At 39.1% G+C, this 23,138-nt stretch overlaps 3 protein-coding genes across 3 annotated transcripts in view; 1 reads left to right on the top strand and 2 right to left on the bottom strand.

Moving 5' to 3' along the window:
* Positions 1 to 1,414: 1,414 nt before the first annotated feature.
* Positions 1,415 to 10,781, bottom strand: LOC137992233 (1-acylglycerol-3-phosphate O-acyltransferase ABHD5-like). Its single transcript, XM_068837442.1, has 5 exons — positions 10,532 to 10,781; positions 10,323 to 10,432; positions 7,701 to 8,225; positions 3,577 to 3,688; positions 1,415 to 3,064 (listed from the first exon to the last, which is right to left on the bottom strand). Exons 1-5 carry the CDS (start codon positions 10,552 to 10,554, stop codon positions 2,761 to 2,763), a joined length of 1,074 nt encoding a protein of 357 aa, XP_068693543.1. The 5' UTR covers positions 10,555 to 10,781; the 3' UTR covers positions 1,415 to 2,760.
* Positions 10,782 to 14,880: 4,099 nt separating this feature from the next.
* On the bottom strand, positions 14,881 to 21,466 carry LOC137992240 (1-acylglycerol-3-phosphate O-acyltransferase ABHD5-like). Its single transcript, XM_068837455.1, has 5 exons — positions 21,302 to 21,466; positions 21,090 to 21,202; positions 19,544 to 20,062; positions 18,394 to 18,505; positions 14,881 to 17,029 (listed from the first exon to the last, which is right to left on the bottom strand). Exons 1-5 carry the CDS (start codon positions 21,346 to 21,348, stop codon positions 16,717 to 16,719), a joined length of 1,104 nt encoding a protein of 367 aa, XP_068693556.1. The 5' UTR covers positions 21,349 to 21,466; the 3' UTR covers positions 14,881 to 16,716.
* Positions 21,467 to 21,605: 139 nt separating this feature from the next.
* The window catches only part of LOC137975820 (guanine nucleotide exchange factor MSS4-like), a 2,981-nt gene continuing 1,448 nt past the window's right edge, over positions 21,606 to 23,138 (top strand). Inside the window, exon 1 of the mRNA XM_068823018.1 lies at positions 21,606 to 21,796. Coding sequence (XP_068679119.1) covers positions 21,692 to 21,796 — 105 coding nt within the window. The 5' untranslated portion in view covers positions 21,606 to 21,691. The remainder of the gene's footprint in view (positions 21,797 to 23,138) is intronic.

Below are 23,138 nucleotides of genomic sequence, written 5' to 3' on the forward strand. Positions count from 1 at the left end.
TCGTCACATCCGCCCCAGTACCTATCTTGAAGGAAACAGGGGAGTTGTTCAAGGAGAGCTATACTGACCAGATGTTTTCGCCTGCCTAGGTTCCAACTGCTCCTAAGAAGGCGTAGTCTTCTTCTTCAACCGAGCCAACTGTTTTCGAAGACTTGCAAACGATTGTCCAGTGACCTCTCTTTGAGCACTTGTGGCAAGTTGTTTCCTTGGCTGGGCAGTTTTGTCGAATATGTCCTGGGGTTTTTCCACAGTATTCACAGCGTCTCGCTGCTGGGGAATCTTTAACTTGATTCTTGAAGTCTTTTGATTTTGACAGCTTCTTAAAGTTGACAGCGTCCATCTCGGCGGGTTCTTTAAAGTCGTTTTTCATCAGGGTTTGCTGTCTCTTCACGGCTTAGCTTTGTCGGGCCTGATGCATCGCTTTCGCGTAAGCGTAAGCTCGGAGTAAAGTTGAAGTTTTTCGGCGAGTTTAGAGTCAAGTAATCCAACAACGATCCGGTCCCTAATCAATTCGTCCTGAAGTGTCCCAAAGGCGCAATGTTCGGCCAAAGCGTGACGAAACTATCAACTGTCTCACCTTCCTCTTGTCGGCGTCGGTTGAATTTGGCGCGCGCGTGTTACAGTGTGATACTGTTTCAGTTGAGAAGTTGATAACTTGAAGGAGTTGAGGATATCATCGGCTTTGTCGGCCACGGCGTAGATCAAAGTGTTGATCTGGCTTTCTTCCTCTTCTTTCACAAGGCCTGATGCTTGTTGAAAGAGGTCAAAACGTCGGCTCCATTTAGGCCAGTCCTCTGGATGGCTCAAGTCGAAATTCCGGAAGCTGAACTCGGAAGGACGTCATTGTCGGTCACCGCTTCTGACACCATGTAATGTTAGCTAAGTAATCGACTATGAGGCAGAACCGAACGCAACAACAGCACGTTTCATCGAGCAATATGGCTGCGAACACATGGCATGTCCCAAGGGCCTCTGGGAAACAATGGCTTACGCAACAGCTTACATCACAATATCCGCAAACATAACCAGGTGATCTGGTGACGTAATTTGGAGGACCGGGGAGAAAAAATTAAAGTCCGTATCCCGCAACTGCGCGCGGCCTTAGTTGTTGTTTCCAAACTCCCAGCAGTATTTCCATGGCCAAAACTCAACAGATCATTCCGTGTCTACCACATTTCCTGTTACTGAATGAACATTCAAGTAGACCCGACGAGATCTAACCTTGCTTCCCCCATGTTGAATTCCAAAATAAGGCCGCGCGCGGTTGTGGGATACGGCATTAAAATTGTTCTCCCCAGTCCTCCGAGTTACGTCACCAGATCACCTGGAATGGACAGTGGCGGGTCCACATGTCCCACAATAGTTTAACCTCATCGTTTTCACCGTTACACTATCAAGTGTGTGTTCATACCACTTATCCTTAAGGCTTTTTATTATGATATAAGCATCCACTGACAGTTCTAGCTCAAATAATTTTTCTGAAACATTCAAAATAAAACCACTGACACAATTTGAGTGTATTTGAACACTACTATTGGAGGTTTCTGATTTATTTCCCTTTTTTTTCCCTTTAGAAAAATTAAATATCTCTTCACGACATACAGATACTCACAAAAAAATCAAAGAACCCTAACCGTAACCCTAACCCTAACCAGCAATTTATAGCATAAAAATGTACATGTTTCAAATAATAAATATTGCAGGTACGGTAAGCCATGCATGCAGACACAATGAAATAAGAGTTTACCATTGATCATTTTGAAATTGCAGGTGAATTTGTAATAAAAAGACCCCTTAAAAAGCCAGTAATTTATATTATTACTTCTAAAAACTTTGAAATGGTATGATATGTTAATTAGTATAGAAAAAAAAATGAACATGTCACGGGCTGTTTTTGGAACCAAATTGAAATCTGACAGGCAATTGATCAAGGAGTCCCCTTCTTAAAAATAAATTAACTCTTGGTTATTTTCCATTCACTACTTGCACAAATCCCATAATGCACCTCTTTAACCCCCCCCCCCCCCCCCAGAAATTTGCATAAGCATTGTTTTTGATTTCCCTCAGGACATCTTCATGTCCCAGGAGTACTTGAAAACAATGATTATGCAAAATTTTTGGGGGGTAAAAAAAGTGTCTTATGGGATAATTTGTGCAAGTAGTGAATAGACTAGATCTACATTCTCACATTAAAACAGCATGCAGCAAAAGGGTGCTCAATTAATAAATGACCACATGAAATTTGAAAGGAATGAAGCACCTCTCACCCCACATAATTATTTATAAATGGCAGTATTTCTTTAATATGGACTGCTTCATCACACTGCCATTTATCTTGCTCCTAGATTTTGCGTCACATTTAAACAAACTAAGCAAATAGGATGCTAGCAGTAGTCTAAAGATTGGTGCAATTTTGCTATCTGCAGTTTGTTCAATTCCTACAATGGTTTATGCCACAATGGTACCATAAAGCTACTAGTACTGTGTTTCTAATTTCTCCAGCTTTCATGTGGCAATTAATTTGTACCAACTATATCTAACATAAGCTGAATCTCAAGGCTATTCAAACTTGGTGATTAAGCTTTCTTTAGACAAATCATGAAATGTTTATGGAGTAGTTGAATGCCTAATTCTTATAAATAATCATTAATCTCATGCCCTTTGGTAGGTTGCCTCAGACATTAATGTTGTAGTTCAAACTTCTTTAGACTTGAAACATGACACTGACAATAATAATTATTATGATGGTCCTAGTTGGATTTAATCAGCTGCATGTTCTGTGCTACTTTCATCTTCTTTTTGGCACACACTCTGGACTAACTCGTTGAATTGTTGAGGCTTGTCAACGTACACATGGTGTCCTGCACCAGTTACCACCACAATATCAACTTCGCATCCTATGCGTCTTTCCTTTGTTTCTTGACCTGAGCTGCTGTCGATCCATGATCGAGATCCATATATCATGGTCATAGGAATGTTTCTGTCAATGCTGGTAATTCTGTAAATCATAGGATGTCTGGCCCATCCATAAGGTATGGTCATATTCTTAAAAGCTGTCTCCCCACTGCAAAAAGAGAGGCTCACCATTAACTTCTAAGCGGTTTCTATGAATTGTGCATTGGCAACATCCCCCAAAATCAGCCCGGTCAAGATTCCTATGTGTACCAGTTGCAGGAAAGTGGGGCATGTGCCATGTTTATGGGGAGAGCTCTCCACCAATATCATGTATCTGTGGTTGGACTTCCAAACTCATGGTCACATGGGTTGAGTTTCCTCTTTACTTCAAGAGGTTTTCTGGGCTCTTTTTTTCCCTCTCGTAAAAAACAAACAGATGGCAAAATTTCTGTGCATAATGAAATACTTGCCATGTGCTCTTACTCTTGACGTACCCATTTAAAGGTGTTTTCTTCCTGTCCCTGCTGCCCCAATAAATAATAATATACCTTGCTTAGATGTCAAAAAGATTGCTTTGTGCTGGAGGACAAATTGATGACAGTTCAAATCAACTAACCTTGTCTTTTATAATGATAATAAAATTAAATTAACATTATGGTAATGTCAATAACACTGGCTCACCTTGGTTCTTGAGCATTGCAGTGGTAAATGTAATTAAAAATGGCATCGTCTGAAAGCATGCTGGAAAACTTCCTTTGAAAGTCAGGTCTGAATTGCCGCACAAGTGATGGACCTGTTAAAAGAATAATTTTCTAGGCCAATTAATTCATATGCGAATCAGATAATTCACTCAGACTGCAGACAATAACCCATTGACTCCTAGGAGTGAGACTTGATACCTTTTACTCTGGCTAATGTCAGACAATTTGACTTGTCAATGGGGAAAGGGGGGGAGGGGCAGTTCAGGCATTAATGGGCTTAAGGCATAGGACAGTGGCACAGACACTTGCCTTATGTGCCTATAACATAGGGTGTTACTAAACACAGGAACGGAATGGAATGGAACGGAACGGAATGTACCGGAATAACCCGAAATGTGCTGGAATGAGGCGGAATAACACTGGAATGAAACGAAATGAACAAGTATGGTGCTGGAATATACCGCGACGAGCCGGAATGACACCGGCATGAGGCGGAATGACAACCAAATAAAGCGGAATATACTGGAATGAACCTGAAAATGCCCAAATTTGGTGTTTTAGTTAGCGCCGACCGATTTTCGGTAGTTTCAGTCAGCTTTTGTTGTTGTCACGTGATTCCCTCAGGGAATTGCATGTGTTTTTGCCTTTTGTCACATTTGGAACACTTCGATCACGAGAAAAATTTGACAGGTATATCCGTCGCTAAATGAATAATTATTTGTTGTGGAGGTAATAATTTTTTTGTGAACAAATACAGTAGCAAGAGAAACAGAATGTTCTTCTAATTGTGTTTGTCTATGGATCTCGGAGGCGGCTTTCACTGTGCGAGTCAGAAAACCCGTGAACATTTTTATATCAATCTGACAGGTCAATTGTGTATTGACCAATCACAATCAAGTTCAGCGGAGCACAAACTAATTACCATTGCTGCTTGCCTGCTTCCCACAACCCACACGTGATGGAAATACACAGAAATAGATTCGCACAAACCGCCGGAAGACTCTTTTTCTCTTCCCGATTGTTGGCAATAATGCCAGCGAACCTGAACGCAGTGTTTCCTTGTTTGAACAAAAAAGCCCGAAGCACAGAAAAAACATTGATTGTTGATAATATATTTACATGAAGAATTGTGAGAACATCGTGACTCGTTCCAAGCCTTGTTACTTTCCCTTTAATGTAAACTTTTTTTTTCTGTCAGTCTCTCTGTTCTGCAACACTAATTCATTCACAGTCTAGAATGATAAAAATTACTTTTTGTTCCTTTTCATTCTGGTCCACGCTAATCAGCTTGATTCTGGTGTCCTTCTGGTTTATTCTGCCTTATTCTGTTGACATTCCGCCTTGTTTCGGCATATTCAGCTTTATTTGTGTGTCATTCCACCTCATTCCGGTGTCATTCCGGCTCGTTTCGGTATATTCCAGTACCATTCTTGTTTATTCTGTCTCACTCCGATGCCATTCCGCCTCATCCTGGCATATTCCGGTATATTCTGTCCTGTTCTGTTCCTGTGGTTAGTAACACCCCTGTAACATATGTATATTTAAATCATGGGGGTGATACCACATGCAAGTCAAGTTTTGTTGGCTTAACTTCAACTGTCTAGCTTTGTACTAGTACTCCTGCCAGTTTTATGCCCTTAATTAACGAAATGAGCAAATGTGGAAGCTTGAAGATACTATACCTAAATAAAATTAATAACATATTATAATTTCCCCAATGGGCTTTTTAATGCTAATTTACAAATTGAATTATGTTAAAAACGTTAATAACATATTATGATACTCTGCACAGTAACAAGGAAGTGCAACCCCATAATTTTATAACTACAAAATGGGAGGAAACATTCTTAGCAGGGTGGGACCCCAATGCGATCTTGGGATACTTATGTCAGATAAAGCTAGCTTTAGTGATCACTCTACGCCAAGGTGAACAAGGCTACCAAAATGCTGGGTTTCATTCATCGCACTATCAGTGTGAGCAAAATTTTATTACCACCTCTGAGATCCTTCTATGTGACTCTAGTACGGTACATTCTCACCTCAAGTACACCTCTGAAATGTGGAGCCCAAAATCAGTTACTTCGATAAAAAGAATAGAAGGGGTGCAACGACATGCGACTAGGCTTATGTTACCCCATTTTTGCTATAATGAGTGCCTAAAACGTCTCAACCTGTTACCACTGGTTTACCCCAGAGAATTCAAGACCTCTCGACCTTTCAAAAACTGAGTGCGAGCATTTTAACTCTTCACTTAATTCGTATTTTCAATTTTGTTCAGATGAGAGATTAAGGTCACACTCTAGTGATAAACTGAAAATTAATAAAGTTAGGACGAAACTTTTTAAGGGAACATTTTTAACAGGATCCTGTATTTATGGAACAATTTGCTCAATGAAGTGAGGACTGCCACCTCTAGTGTTTCTTCTTTTAAGAGATTATTCACTACTTTTTATAAAGATAAGGCCTTCAACCATGAGCACCCCTATACCAATTGGGCTAAAATCAGCAGTTAGCAAATTAGTTACAATGTAGTTACAGTTTAGTTAGTTAGTTAGTTTATATATATAATAGTTAGTTAAAAAATTGCTGGTGAAATAATTGAGCTTTTATATATTCATACATTTTCTTTTCACAATGGGTTGACGGGCACGTATGGTTCATCAGTTCCCTTCTAGTCTTCCCCACTGCACTGTTACTAATACTTGATTTTTAGTAATGTGATTATCATTATTAATATTATTATTATTATTTTGCAATGCATATATTAACTTTTTTTTATGTAATTGCAGTGAAAATGGAATAAATTAAATTAAACCAATAAAACTAAGTAATAAATATTCTTGACCTGAGATTTAAAAACTAAGATTACAGTAACTGTAAAACTATGAGACAACTTGAGGCACTATACAAATCATGTAGAGATCAAAGGCATCCATCAAAGTAGGTTTCTATATTTGTTGGCTTTTGGCTATTTTTTTGAAAGCTCTAACAGCTAGGCGACTACTTTAAATTATTTTCTACGCTGTTCCATATGCCTTCTGCTCTGTGGAAAAAACTGTGCTGACTAGATTCTTTTTTTCGTAAGGGGATATAAAACGATTCCCCTACTAGAATGTCATGATCATGTATTACGCTAAATTTGCAAGATAATTCATACGAGTATGATGGTGCAAGCCCTTTACACCCTTCTACTGTACTAGCACATTGTTACGTCTAAACCAAAATCAAAAGATGGTTTTTGAAGGACAGACAACAAATCTTTCAAAACAGCTGGCATGGTATGGTTGAATAATTTTCTTTGAATTTGTGAGAATGCTGCACAAACAAAGTTAATTCTGCACCTTCTTGAGTTTCTTGACATAACATTCTATTACAAGACTAAGTGAATAGAATGTACTATTTGTCCAAATGGAAACAGCTACTGTAATACTATTAGAGATAATCCAATGTAACCCTATTTCTCGGTGGATTAAAAGCTGGTTTTCATAGCACCACACTGATACATGTGAATTTCTGGATTCAAGAATTTGTCTGACAGCACTAACATCATTAAGTATAAACACAAAAAAGGAAGAGCTTTAATTAATTCATCAACATATGATTCAAGGTTGCACACTTCTTGAAACTCAGGAAGGGAGATTGCCAATAATAGTTAAACTAGCTGATCTTGATAAGGCTACTACATGTTTTCCAGTTATAACATGCATGTATTAACCACAATAAACCTTTATTTCAATTATTATTATTCTCATTTTGGTCACACTACTACTTCCCATTTTTATTATTTGGTTCTCTGAAAAGCAGTCTCTATTTTGGTTGCTATTTGAGACCTGTTGAAAGACCACTTTGTTCTGGTCTGCAATTCTTCCTGTTGAGTCTGTGGCAGCATTGCAAACATTCTAAATAAGAACACAGCCTTCTATGGCACTGTCTCAAATTATCAAGGAAGAAGGAGACACTTTTATGAGTAATTTCAACAGAATTATGAACCCACGTGTCGGACAATGTAATAGCTGTTGTTAACCCTTCCCATTGTATATGGTAAACGTGAAGGTAAATCATCCTCTATCCAAAATATTAATGCATGGATGTGGCAGTACATACCCCAAGGTCCAGCAGCCCGTAAACCTGCCAGTGGATTAAAAGGACTCAGAACAGCTCCTAAAAATTTTACCCACACCGGGATGTGTCTGTTGGTGTTACTCTCGAAAGGTTTCACGGGAAATCCCCATGGATCCGCAAGAATTAGATGTTTCACTCTAGATGGATATTTTATTGCATACGAACTTGCCAAGTAACCTCCAAAGCTATGACCCAAAAGAACAAACTTGTCCAAACCAATCTTTTCTCGCCACTGTTCAACAGAGTCCACAAACTGTTCCTCAGCTTCTCCTGGGTCGCTACTTAACAGTGGCCGTGAGCTCCGACCAAATCCCAGTACATCAAATGCATACACAGTCCTGTTTTGAGATAGGCTGTCCACATTCATTGCCCATAAAGCAGCACCACCTCCAAATCCATGAATCAAGACCAGGGGTGTGTTTCTGGCTCTTGGGTTAAATTTTAAGGTCCAAATCCTGTGCTCATTTCCCAAGTGTACAAATTCACTTTCATAGTAAGATTGGATTTCTGACAGGAAAATACAAAAAAGGCACTGATGCACAAAACAGTTTTATCATTACACTAGTACTGTACGCTTTTGTGCAAGCTTTCCTTTTATTGACTTGTCATGGAGTTCACTGAGAGTATGGGTGGCAACCAATCAGGAAAATAAAATTCCTTAAGGGGGTGGCACTTAACTACAGAAAGACAATGGTTGCTAAGGAAGCTTTTTAGTCAAAGAGCCTTACACAAAGGTTTCATGGATGGTTCTATGAACCACACATTACTTTTTCAATGGAAATCTGACATCACTTCAATCAGAAGGCATATGCACAATTAGTCCCAATCCTCTGCCATGGGTTTTAGTGAAAAACATGTAAAAGCTATCAGGAAACAAAAGGAACAGGTGGTTTTTCACTGGATGGGAACTGTCCCATCATTTTTTGTAATAATACTTCATAATTGCTTTGCAGGCTACAAACCAGATAAGAACACACTTTGCGAAAAAGGATAACTGTAGAGTCAAAGGAACTCAAGAAATGACTATATGAAGGGGTCCATAGCAACGATTTGGTAGTTAACAGCAACCCCCCTTAATGTGGCTGGAATCATTTCATTACTTTTAAGAGACCTTCTCATTAGAAGGGTTGTCATTACAACACTGTATCGGGTAATAGCAATGTTATGGTACCATATGGATCACCAAATTATTATTATTGCTTAACAAAATGCACCCACTATTGTGGCATAATGGGCTACCATGGCAACATGAGATAGTACTATAGGCAAAGTTTTAAAAAATAATGAGAGCCAATTCAGAGCTACCTTAATTTTTTTGTTTTTGGAGAGATTTCATGTTGTCATAGTAACCTATTACATAACAATAGTGGGCACATTTTGTTAAGCAATCATTGGTGTTTTATTTGGTACCTAATAATATACATGAAAAAATTACTAGATTCTGATAATTTGGCTGAGAGCAGTGCAGTTCAAGTGTAACACAGTGCAAAAAGTGTAATACCAGTGAAAATGACACATCAAATTCTGGATTATGATTGGCTAATAAACAATAGGGTCTGCCCAGTCAAATCTTTTGTTTTCAAATCAAGCGCACTCCCTGGATGGCGCAATTTATGGTGCAATTTTTCCCTCTGATTTCATGATACGCATGCGTTTCTTCTGCTTAACCATCTACAAATTCTTCATGTATATTATTAATAAGTAATCACATGATTTTTCTCGTGCAATTTGGAATAAATAAGCACTTGTAAATTTTTTCGAAGACTACAAATTGCATTCGCCCAACGGGCTTGTGCATTTTTGGTTGTCTTTGAAAAAAATTTTACTTGTGATTATTTATTGCAAATTGCACTCAAAATCATGTGATTACCTATACATAACATTGCTGTTACATGATACAGTATAGTAGTTAGAACCCTTATAATAAGGAGAAGGTGAAACTGGTTTTACCCACCTTAAAATTAGGAACATAACACCTTCTTTAAGTTTCTCCTTTTTTGGGGGGGGCTCATCCTGAGCTTGGGTTACGTGCGGTTCACCAAGCCCTGTGTGGTCTCGTTTCGTTTGTTTGTGTCACTTTTAAGAAGCTTGTTGGCTCTGCTTCAAGATTTCTTGATTATGTCATCCTAAATCAAGGGCATTTTAAAATCGCAAGAGATCGCTTAAGTTGTCAAAACCCTTCGGGAGGGAAAGAACTTATCGTTTAATCCTGGCCAGAACTAAGTGCAGTACTGGACAGACTGATCTTTGTGCAGTTAACTTACCTGACCTTATTAAATGACAAAACATCAATACGATCGTGAATGAGCCTTGATCTATCATTAATAGCAATCGTCGTTCACACGCGACACAAACACGAAATGAACTTTGGTCCACGGTAACTTAAGTTTACCTCTTCACTACGATTTTCCCGAAAGAATCTCTCGACAACGATGAAAAGATGCAAATGATTTAAACAAAGAAGCTGACGTACTTCAGTCACATCGTCGGTATAAAACCTCTTTTTTTTGACGTTCGTTCAAATGCCGGCAAATTAAAACAACAACATGAAATCTTACTGCACGTGGAATACTATAAACACTTGGATAAATCAATCAATCGTACTTTTCAGAATCTGTAACTCTGCCAATTCCAGTAATCTTTCTGAAGTCGGACACCAAGTAAACCAACTAGAAAACCAGTTCCCTCGTTCTTGATCGGCATCACTGGCGCTCCTGAAATGCGAACGGTAAAATTTCAGTTCATTTCGGCTAAACATCAAAGCAGAAGTCACCAGTTTTGTTTTATCTTTGTTTTAATTAATCTGGGCATACCCTGGAGTTCCCGTTTCCTCCATCTTATCGGTTGAATTTCTCGCATCAATTTCCCCAGCTCTCCATGTTTATGCAAAACCGGCGAAAAATTATGTTGTTACGTCACGCGACTTCCACAACAAATGTGCTTTGATAAAAATATCTAATTGACCGGAAGTCCCCACGTTTCACCCACTGAAATTACCTCTACTATATAGATTTTAGCGTTGTTGTTGTTTAAGTATCAGGGATATGCGAACCTGCTTATAATGTTCGTGTTTCAAGCCACCTCTTATGGGTAATTTGGATCTGTCAATCAATCATAACACGCACATTTTATTGCACATTTTGATCTGTCAATCAATCATAACACGCACATTTTTAATGTGCGTGTTATGATTGATTGACAGAACCAAAAGGATCAATTAAAATTGATCAATTAAAATTGATCAATTCCTGAGATAAAACGTACATGTAAAAATGTAATTTTGCCAAGAAATGTCCTGAACAAAATGGCCCTGAGTCACCACTAAAAAACAAGGGGACCTTGGTTGGTTGCATTGGGGGTGGGTAAAAGGTTCGTGAAAGGTAAATTCTGCTTACGAGCCAGTGGCCCAACACGCCGGAGTCTATCCCCGGCTTCGGTAGAATGAAGCGACTACTCTCCCTACTCTCATCTGGATGGGATGCTTGTCGCCGGTACCCATTTATAGACGTGGGTAGAGAGAGGCACCGTGAGAGTAAAGTGTCTTGCCCAAGAACACACCACAATGTCCCCTAGGCCAGGACCCGACCCCTGAGCACTCGATCTGGTCACCGCACCTCATTGTTTGATCATTAGTTCAATATGCTCGTGGAATTTAAATTTGCTTAGCGTGTAAGAAATGCAATTGAAGTAAAGAAGAATTTACTAACAAGCTCATAGACTAAAAGAAACTAATATTCCACTACATAAATCGCATACCTCACCGCGTGTGCTAAATAATATTGAATAAAGGAAAAGTAGCACGTGAGATTCTATTAAAAAGAAATAATAGCTAACTGATGAAATGATACGTATACAACACTCCTCAACACAGATGTGAGGGTTTGAGACAAACTGACTTCCAGCGAGGCCTGCGCTCCGTTTTGTCACAGACTTTATTTTGGGTTTGTCACGCAACATTTCTCAAGTTTCATTTAACATATTTCAGTTTTTCACTTTTATTTTTTATTCGTTGTTGGACTTGATTTTTTTTCCGATGATCCGATCCGTGATCCGATCCTGGTTTTGTCGACGCCGATACAAAACTCTATAATGTTGCGTGAAATGCTTCGACAAATAACTCAGAAACGATGAACCGCACAGACTTGTTTCCAAGTTTTCCTTTTTTGTTGCGTGCATGACAGTGAAACTGTCTTTAGTTTGAGGATACGAGCGAAATGAAAACAGCACTTCTGTCTAACAAGATCATACTGCGCATCTCAATTCCTCCATTCGCGTATAATCACAATTCCTTGCGCCTTTGACCTGAATCCCTTGTGTTTCGAAGAAAAACGTGTTCTTCTCCCGATGTGAGAGCTGCTTCGTTCGTTCGCTTCAGGCTCCCTCGCTGCGGCAGCAATTACTTCGACCAATCACAGCAGCTGCAAACAGCTCAATGAACCATGCAATCCAAGTTAATTTGTAGCAATAGCTCACATTCGATACATTCAATATATTAAAATTCAGTCCTAAACAAAAAATCTGAAATGCAGCCAGTCACGGAGGCCAAGAGGAAAGCGATGCTGCCTCACAAACAGAACCCTTCCCCAAGCACACGCGACGCCCTTCGAGCAAGCCCAGCAGCGTAGATACGTCATGTATGGGGAATTATTATGTCCCCAATACATATTATGTCATTACATATGTCCTACAGGTATACAGCGTAATACAGAGCATCAAAACTGCCACCGGCCCTACGAGCGTCAAAGCAGCCCCGCTCAAATCAAAGACTGGCGAGGTCATCACTGATCAGAGCATGCAGAGCATAATATCTCTAGCTCTACTCAACCCAGAACATCGTCACAGACACTGCCCTCAAAGCACTGCCTGGGTTGCCAGTCATAGAGGAGCTTGACAACACGCCGACACTGGAAGAGCTCAGCATAGCCATCGACGGTCTCGCCTGTGGCAAGGCACTGGGGAAGGACGGTATCCCGCCGGAAGTTTTGAAGCACAGGAAGCAAACCATCCTGCAACCGCTTCATGAGCTCCTCTGCCTGTACTCAGCTGTGTGCTGGGAGCATGCCAATATAGTCACCCTGAACAAGATCAAGGGTGACCGTAGTGATTGCAACAACTATCGCGGCATCTCTCTTCTGAGCATCGTTTGCAAAGTCTTCGCTCGGGTCACCTTGACCCGCCTGCAGAGCCTTGCTTCGCAAGTCTAGCTCTACCTTCTGCCTTCCCGAGTCACAGTGTGGCTTCAGAGCCGGGAGGTCCACAGTGGACATGATCTTCTCCCTCCTGCAGCTGCGGGAGAAGTGTCGAGAGCAGCAGCAGCCATTGTTTCTCGCCTTCATGGACCTCACCAAAGCTTTGACTTGATGAGCAGAAGCGGGTTCTTCAAGATGCTCCAGAAGATTGGCTGCCCTCCAAAGCTGCTGGCGCTCATCACCTCCTTTCACCAGGACATGCAGAGTACGGTCTGCTTCGATGGGGCCACCTCCAATGCCTTCCCAGTGAGCAGTGGAGTAAAGCAGGGCTGTGTCCTGTAACACTATGCCCTACGCACATCATAAACATTGTAATTCTATCTCCAATGATTGCAACTTGATCTTAAAAAACAATCACGCGTGTAAGTTCAAAGTTTTGATCAGTTATCAATCGCGTCCAATAAACCTTCATAAAACTCCACTCTTACGGAACTCCTATTGTGTGGATCTTCTTATTGCTTCAACCCTGTTCGGGATTTTCTTCTCGATGTTGCTCCAGTATGCCTTTGTAGACTGTACAGGTGTCTACGTCCGGAAGAGGTCAGACGGCAAACTCTTCAACATTGCCAGACTCCGCGTCAAAACCAAAGCTTACGTGGTGCTCATACAGGAGTTGCTGTTTGCAGACGACAACTGGGAGATGGTCAATTTATGATAAGTCCATTGAGGATGTAGATATGATAAAAGTATATATTTGAACTGGGAAAAGAATCATTCGATATTTACATCTTAAACATGCTTCTTTTTGCAGATGAATTGTATACTCTTCCTGGTGATATCGGTCTCATTATTAGCTCAACAGTGCATGGTTAACCTCTCTTCCAGCAACTACACTGTACACCCTTTGTTTCCGTTTTCCCATCGATCTTTTAACTGAGACATGAACCCTTTCCTGGGGTCTGGCGGAAAATAAACTTTCAAAACCGATAGCTTTGAAGAGACATTCATATCTTCATTCAAAGTTAACTCACTTCCCACTTGCTTTTGGACTTCCACCGAATACCACGTTGCGAACTTGTTTTCAAAAATTTCCAAAGATAACCGGGTTACATATTTATTTATTTCAGGATTTATTAACTTTCCGCTGCATACCTGAAAAATACAAAACAATCTATATGTAGTGACAGGGACACCGCAACAGCTGGTAGCCAATTACTGCGGGCCCTGAGAGAAAAAAAAACTATTAAAATATACTTGTAAAAAAAATAGGTACAATTACATACAACATGCGCGATGGGCGAGACAAGACTTCGAGAACGATTACACTTGAGACATACAGTTTGGAATGAACGGGGGTTATCAACATCGTAGTTGGCAAGGGAGGATATTTAGCATTTCATGATAGCTTTAAAAGAATAGAGACTGTCCATACTGAGTTCAAGTTCATCGGCGAGAGTGTTCCATATGCGTGTAGATCTTATAAGAAAGGATTTCTGAAAAGTTGATGTTCTACATCTACTCACTGTATATTTGATAACATATAGTATTAGATCTTGTATTTCTGCCCGTGGATGGAATACGGGGTACAGTATTGCTGTCTACATTAACAAGCCCGTGCGTCAATTTTAAAGAAAAATACCATGTCTTCAGGTATTCATGCCCCCAGTATACCAACTTATAGGACTGACTATCAAACTGACCAAGAATTTTATCGACCTGAAAATGCGAGCGTTCAAATCACCTTTTCAGATAAAAGCAAACTTTGTTTCGCTTACTTAGTTTGTAAGTTCCTCAGTTTCCGTCGGCCAACCGCGCGGAACGGTTAAATGTCGTAGATAGATGTAGCAAAAAGTATCTGTTTCTTGATCTTACATGGTTGATATAGGATATTAAATTAACAAACGACAAGTGAAAGGCTGATCAAACAGTGAAGTAATATCAGTTGCATTTACCAATATTTCGAAAGGAGATGCCCATTTTTTCAGTTTTTCTTCTTTTATTTCAGATCATCCTTAATGACAGAACTCGTATACTTAAATATCTACACGTACAATTCTTTTATACGAGTTTTCCATAAAACGGACAAACATAACACGATAAAACAAAGCAAAAATTGCTCTCAATCTCAACACAGGTTCTCATTAAATATCAATAAAATAAATACATCTCATGTTTTTGCTTTCACTTTCATGATGTTTTGATACCCTTTCCCTCCTAATAGTGACAGTCACAGTTTTTACAGATGGCGGTAAGTTCAGGGGTGAAAAGGTTAACAACATCCATGTCCACTCAAAAGCTATGGGCTATGGGGATGTGTCACGGCAGTGCAGTTCATTTTGTGTCGTTTTACTGTATTTACTCGCCCCTTCTCGCTATACAACTTAATAGGGACCTCGAGGACGACCAGGAGTACGAGACGGAGTACGAGTTTTCCGTTTTGAGCATGCGCACTTCGAAAAATTTCGGCCTCGAAACCTTATGCGCATGCTCCGTCCTCCGATCTAATGTTAGAGGGAACCTCCACTCTTACTACAAAATACGTTTAAACCGAAGGAAATCATGTTTATAGACAAATTTGTTCGAAATTTGTTTTTAAAACTGTGTTTATATCAAGAAAAGTGAATTTTAAAATGGCTTATTTTCACTTTTACATTTTGTGGGCACAGCCATCTTGAATAATTGTGACGTGTTACCGTTGCTCTATTGTTCTGACCCAAAGAGCTTTTGTCTAATAACAATAGGGCAACCCGGCGCCCGCGAAATTTGAAAACCAAACAGGCGATTCTAAAACTGATTTACTTCGGATACAAACAATTTCTTTGAAAATACCTTAGACTGAATTGACTGTAAAGGTTATTTCCTGTGATTAAACGTTATTCTTTTATAGAAGTGGAGATTCCCTTTGACTCAGAATTAATTATTACTTTTAAACAACACAAACCAAAGCTTCGCGACGAAAAAAGTGTCTGCCAAGAATACATAATTAAAGTTACAAACTTGAAAAACTGATAAGCAGAACAGTGTTCAAAAACCCAAATCACAATCCATTTCATCTTTTTCAATTTTGCCCATCCTTTTGTATTTGCTGTTTTATTTAAACCTTCCTTCAATTTTCTACGTAGTTATTTTGTTGTTTCGCTTGATTTGGTTGCCACTTTCCAGTCAATGAACTTGGCTCAATTTTGTGTCACAGCCCATTTAATAAGGATACCTATTTTAACTAAAATTCCAAAAACCTGACACATAAAAGGCTAAAAGAATTGTCTCAGAAAAGTAAACAGTCTCGAAAATTTCTTACTAACATTGACTGTTCAGAATTCTGTATTTTTACACTGTTCGTTAAGAGTTACTGAAATAGTGTCTTTGTATACTTCAACACTGTACATCACAGTAAAAGAGGAATTATAAAAGACCATTTTTACAACAACCAGTAATCATGCTTGCTATTTACATAAAAGAGATGAAAAATATTCTGACCAGTGGGATACCATGGAACATCCTATCAATCATTTGTTTCCTTCTAAATGCACAAACCTTCAGACTACGTTAGAGAGAAGAGAAAAAGATTCCATGGCATATACCAGAAGAGTGTTATATCACTACTTTACACTATCTACTCACATTACAATACATGATCTAGACAATGCTCAAAAGAAATTTTGATTAAATAACATTGACAACGAAATCACTATTGAAGTAAGATTTTGTATTGGTATAAAATGAAGGACAGATTTGAAACTTAGTGGATACAATCTCCTCCAATTGCAAACTTCTTATTTCCACTCCAGTATGGCATCAAATCTACCACTTTAAACACTAGTTTCACTCGGAAGCCGTACCAATTTTTTGTCCTCCTTTTGACAAATTCTGTCAACAACAAAGTTGAAGTCATCTGGCTGGTCAGCATAGACATGATGTCCAGCATCTGAAATTACCTCTATTTTGACATAACTGTTACTTCGTAGATACTTTGTTTGATAGCTGGGTTCATGACTCATCCACGATTCTTGACCATGGATCATTGTCATCGGAATGTTTCTGTCAACATGTGCAATTCTGTCAATCATTGGAAACTTGGCCCAGACAAGCATTGCACTCATATTCTTGAAAGCATTTTCACCACTGTAAAAACACAGAGCAAAATTACAACAAATTTTATGAAACGTTACATTACCATGATACCAAAAAATACTGGTAAGATTTTGTATTAATTAAATAAAAAAATTAAAGTTTATAAGATTTGGAAAGTTTCATTTTGTGCAGGAAACAGTACCTTCAGGTTGATTACACCCCGACCAATAAAATTTGCATTGATGAGTTTTTAAATCATTGAAGATGCACAATGAAAGATAGTTCATCTAAACGGATAATGCGTCTTGTGCCCGTCTTTATACTAGTGACGCATAATCAGATGAAGAACAAATGTTTGACCAAGTTTGTCCAGACGGATAATTCGTCCCTAGTATAAAAACGCCCATTGCCCTGATGATCCAAAACATTACGGTGTAGGTAAGCAACTGAGAGAGAGACACATAATAATAATGATAATAATAATAATGATATTATTATTGATATGCCAATGGCTTTTTGTGAGCAGCATGCAAATGTATAGTGCAGTTAATTTCCTAAACATAATATCCCTGACGTCAAACTACACCAAAAGGGATTCCTCCAGGTAGCTCTGTTTCATGGTTGTCAGAAAAAATAATGCAGTAGGCAATAATAATAACATTATTGCCTCCTTGTTGTATCTGAGCAATACATGTAAGTGGCGCAGTAGACTGAACACCCTTGAAGGTGTAAGGTAAAGTCTGCATTTTACGATCAGTTCAACTGAGTATTAATTTTACCAAAGAATAAAAAGGTGGTAATTGTTGCTGAAATGAAACCCATGAGTGCAGTCCAGAAAAGGACTGTTCTTGATCCTTTCAAGACGAAACACACAAAACTTGTGTGTGTTCTACCTTTAAAGCTATTTCTCTCTAGCAACCCACCTCCTCAAAATTTAATAATCCTTTATAAAACCACCTTGGGACTTATATGACTTTTTTGTCTACAAGGATTATATTTAACAATTATTTGCTGAAGGCGAAGTGAATATTGGTGAATATTTACCGAGACGTAGTCGAGGTAAATATTCCCCAGTATTTACTGAGCCTGAGGTGAATAATTGTTTTAGTGTAATTTTCAGTGGTGAATATCAAGAAAGTGCAAAACAATGGGCTAAAACAAGATAAAAAAGCACAAAACGTGCTTGATTGGCTTGGCAGCCGCGCCACCACCTGGTAGCGTGGTGAATATAACACTAATTTAAAATTCTTATATTCACCGCTGAAAATTATACTAAAGATTAATAGTGTGTCCAAACATTTAACAGCTGCTGGCAATGCCTGCCTGAATTGATCAGACAGCCATCAAAGCCAAAAGCTGTTAAATCCACAACTCCAAAACACTATTCTTGAGGAAAAAAAAATTGAAGGACATACCTTGGTTTCTGTGCATTACAGTGGTAAATGTAATTGAAAACTGCATCATCTGGTAAAAGGCGTGAAAACCTCCCCTGAAAGTCAGGTCTGAATTTCTGAACTAGAGAGGGACCTGCAATTTAAGAGAAAACAAGATAAATTTAACGTCATATTTAATTAATCCATTGACTCTGGGGAGTGAGACTTAACAGATTTTGTGTCTAACGCGAGACGATTTGACTTGACAATTGCGGGTATCCTAGGGTGCCCTGGCCCAGTCAGTGGGTTAACCAGTCAAAAACTACGCCCCCTCCATTAACCCATAAACTACCCGGAGTCAGAATCAACAAATTCTACTCTGTCTAATGCCAGACGATTTTACTCAGCAACTGAGGGCATCCTGGGAGTCAGTGGGTTAAAGAAGATGACTGCCCCCACTTTGAAACATAAAAGTTGAAATCAGGGCCTGTATCTGGCTTCAATAATAACAATAATATTTTTGCCCTCATTAAAAAAAAAAGGTGTAGGTGTGGTTTAAAGATGACATGAGCAGCCTTGATAAAGGTACATCATACAACTAATGCTTGAATCCTAAAGCAGTTGAACTTTCATTCAGTTAGAAATTAAGTTGGCTTAATGAGGAACTTTAAGTGGGTTCAAAAATTAGATCATTAACATAAAATTTAACATTCTTTTATGCTGACGCTTTGTTTTATGGAAGTTTGTTAAATTTAGGTTCAACTGTATTTTAGGTAGCAGATGTCTTGCTGAAATCATCACACATTCACTTTGATTCAATCCTCTCACAAACTCTTAAATCTAGCTATAGGGTAAACACCCAGTTCCTTGACCTTTTCATCATTAAATACAGGTGTATCTGACATCAGAGAAGGGATGGCACAGTGGTGAGAGCAATTGCCTCCCAACAATGTGGACCAGGTTCGATTCCTAGACTTGTTTGAATTTGTTGGTTCCAAGAGCTTTTTCTCCAAGTACTGTACTCTGGTTTTCCCCTTTCCTCAAAAACCAACCTACGACTTTGATTTTATTTTGGGACAGTGTCCCACATTAGTGACCTAATGCTAAACACAGTTGACACTTAAATAAAGTTCATTAATATGTGTAATATATTCATTAAGTATGGTTATCCACAAATCAGCCTTAAACATACCCCATGGACCAGCAGCTCTTAATCCTGCTAGTGGATTGAATGGGCTCATCACTGCGGCTAAAGCCCTAACCCACAATGGAATGTTAAATTCGAACTCTTCTGGCTTTTCTTTAAAACCCCAGGAATCCACCAGCACAAGATGTTTAACTCTGGAGGGATGTCTCAAGGTATATGCACTTGCCAGGTAGCCACCAAAGCTATGTCCCAGGAGGACAAAATTCTCCAAGCCCACTTGGTGCCGCCACTGCTCAATGGAGGCCACAAACTCCTCCTCTGCTTGTAAGGCATCTGTGCTGAACTTAGGACGAGAGCTACGTCCAAATCCCAACACATCAAATACATAGACGGGTCTCTTCTTAGCAAGGGCATCAATGCTCATGGCCCAGAGAGCAATACCCCCTCCAAAGCCATGCACCATCACCAAGGGGACTTTCTTCCCTTGAGGATTAAATTTCACAGTCCATATCTTTTCCCCACCATCCAAAGGTACATACTTGCCTTCATAAGGAACAGTAATATCTGTCAAACAAAATAGTAAAATAGAAGGAATTGATTTGAAATCTCAGACAACTACTGTAGAAATGCTGCTGACTTTACAGTGCATTCACTGAAACTAGGACCACCCTGATAATGAAAACCAATCAGCGGGAAGAACTGAAACAATAGATTCCAACATTTTCAGAGCGAGCAAATCAAATGTCCAGTACAACACAATGAAATCGTTCTTGTTCTTTGACTGGTGATGCTAATGCAACTATGGGGTGGGTTAAATGTCAAATTCAAACCGTTATTACTTTCACAAGCTTGCAAGTTTAAGAAGAATATTATATGCTGCACTCAGTTACCATGGGGTCCTTGATTGATTTAGAAGAAAATAAAAACAAAATCTGGAAAGAGTGTCAAATATTACATCTGCAAAGTGCCTAGTGCAGGGTTTGAATATTGTTGCATCTTAAAAAAAGCTCTTCAAAAGGTCTCTGAGCAGTTTTGCATGTAACAGACCATTTTTGAAAGACCATTTCCAGGGCTTTTTTTAACATACGTCAACTCTGTATCTCAGAGATTCCAAAATCCACAAGGCTGCATTTTCTTTAAACAACTTGAAAAGATCCGATCCTTCAAGAAAACTTGCGAATTCACAGAGCAACCTTTAAGATATCCTCAATTATCCTCCAGGATTCACAAGGGATTATTTAAAAAATAATCAAATGGGAAAGAAGTATTCACTAAAAAAGGAGGTGATAAGTGGTGCACACTAGTTATTAGAAACAAATAATTTTTATCCTAAGATCAATCTTCATTTTTTATAAGCTTATTATGTAAATGTGTGTAAATATTTTACGTTAAGTTGCGTTAAAGTTTTCATATTATTAAACTTATAGGTATGATCACTCTCACTTAAGGTTAAATAGAAAGATTTCATATTTAATAACAGCAGCGATTGGTGTGTTGATGAGTAAGACTCAGACAGATGTTGTTGACCTGCTACCTATCCGACAATTAGTATTTTTGCACCTTAAAAACAACATATTAATTAAGAGCTCACACTTAAAAATTCGTTCTTCTGCGGCTTCTAGCAACCTCTGGGAAGTTGGCTTCCATGAACATCTCCTTCGCAACCCGACAGTACTAGTTGGATTAATGGAAGAATCGACGAGGCTAGGAATATAATAATAATTGCGATCATGGACTTTAGACGACAACATAACACTTTTACAATTACTCCATAAAAAATATCAGGTAAACTTGACGCCATACCTTCGATTTTCGCTTTCTGGTATGTCTTGAGATAAGACTGTGGTCATTGCTCATGTACAGTAATCGAGATCACATCAAATTCAAAACTTAGAATTCTAACTTGTATCAGTCATTCACCTGCTAAATAAATCTATTCCATCTTCATGGACGTCATTCAGCAAAGGGTTCCTGATTGGTTCTCCAACTCCCTTTTTCAGTGACCAAGCAAAATGCAAATGTCATCTAAAAATAACAAACCACGTAATGACATTGCGAAACAAATTTACGTATGTCACGTATGTCGCTTAGGTCCCAGGTTCACTCAGTGTTAGTAAAGAAACGCCTGTCTGTTTGAGTAATCGTAAGGACCCATGATTCTGAACTTTTTAGGCAGTATTTCAGTTGCTAAAAATGGATTATCTTATGGAAGATGGAAAAAATGGCAAGTGGATTGTGTGCAAGTTTTGTCAGTCAAAGGTTTTAAGACCAAGTACGGCTAAATATGAAGAAAGAGAGGTATGCATTTATCAACATTTTTTATAATCACCGGACTATCCTTGTTTATGCACCAGTCAATTGAAACCCCCACCCCCAAGGTCCCGGGGAAGGGTGGGGGGTTTGACATAGACCCTGGTCAAAAAGCATAAAGACCCCCCCAAAAAATTGAGATCAAATGCCCCCATACTTTGGGTAAAAAATTTCAATGTTCTACACTTTTTATTCAACTATTAAATAAGGGCAAAGCACCCATATTTCATTATTGCTCAATACCATCTGATTACAAAACTGTTTGCAAGGTTCAAAGTGAAATTATCATTACGCTGCTTATCTCACATACTAAATTTGCCTGGTTCAAGTCCAGTTTAAGGAACCCAGTAATTCAGATTGAATATCATTTTCAGTGGATGGTGAAATTAAAGAATAAAATGCGTGGATTAAAGCAACTCTTATCCCCCTTGGGAGGGGGATGGGGGTATTCCAGACAATTTAGGATAGGTGTGTGCAGCCAAGGTTCTCAAATCCTGACCCTATTTAAGGGTAGAAAATCGAGATTCTATGCCCTCTTTAAGGCCCATACAAGCTATAAAGGTCCCTTTAAAATCACTTTGTTAAACTTGAAAACGTGTATTCAGGCGTGTTGTACAGTTTTAATAGACCATATCAAGGAATATCAAAGGATCACAATACCAAAAATACCAAAAAGGATACCGTGAGCACCTCAAAAACCCCCACCCTATCGGGCGGCACATACCTATATTGCGTATGTAAGAGAGTATCTCCCCCCCCTCTCCCCCCCCCCCTCGGCTCTTAATTCTGGTTTTCACTAGGGACGCAAGCACAAGTAGCTTATGCTAGTGAAAACGAACGTTGACATAAGCATTAAATAACAACCACAGCATCTGCCATTTTGTTCGAATACTCAGACATGGATAATCTGGAAGGAGTGCTTTAATTGGCCAGACGTAGCAAATTTTCTTGTGCTTTTGCTGCATTTCGTTTTCAAACAACGCAAGCGAACACAAGCATAATCGCAAGCACAAGGAAAAGGAAAAAGTTTGATCCTAATGCTTGTACTTGCGCTTGTGCTTATGCTTGTGTCAACCCTGTTTTTATGGTGAAATAAGCGCTCTTATGCTTGCATTTGTGCTTGCGGTTGCGTTTGCGTTGCTAGTGAAAACCAGGCTTTACCTTTCTCACGCTTTCCTGCATCTTTAGAAATTTGAATGCCAGTGCTTGCTCCCAGTTCTACTCTTGCCCCACATGGGGATGGGACCCAAAGTCAAAGTCAGTCAAATGCACCACCCCTAGGGGACAGATGGTTGTTCAAAAGCGCTTCAATGCCCCTATAATCCCTCAC

The sequence above is a fragment of the Montipora foliosa genome, chromosome 1 (assembly GCF_036669935.1).
Source record: "Montipora foliosa isolate CH-2021 chromosome 1, ASM3666993v2, whole genome shotgun sequence".
NCBI classification, from domain to species: Eukaryota; Metazoa; Cnidaria; class Anthozoa; order Scleractinia; family Acroporidae; genus Montipora; species Montipora foliosa.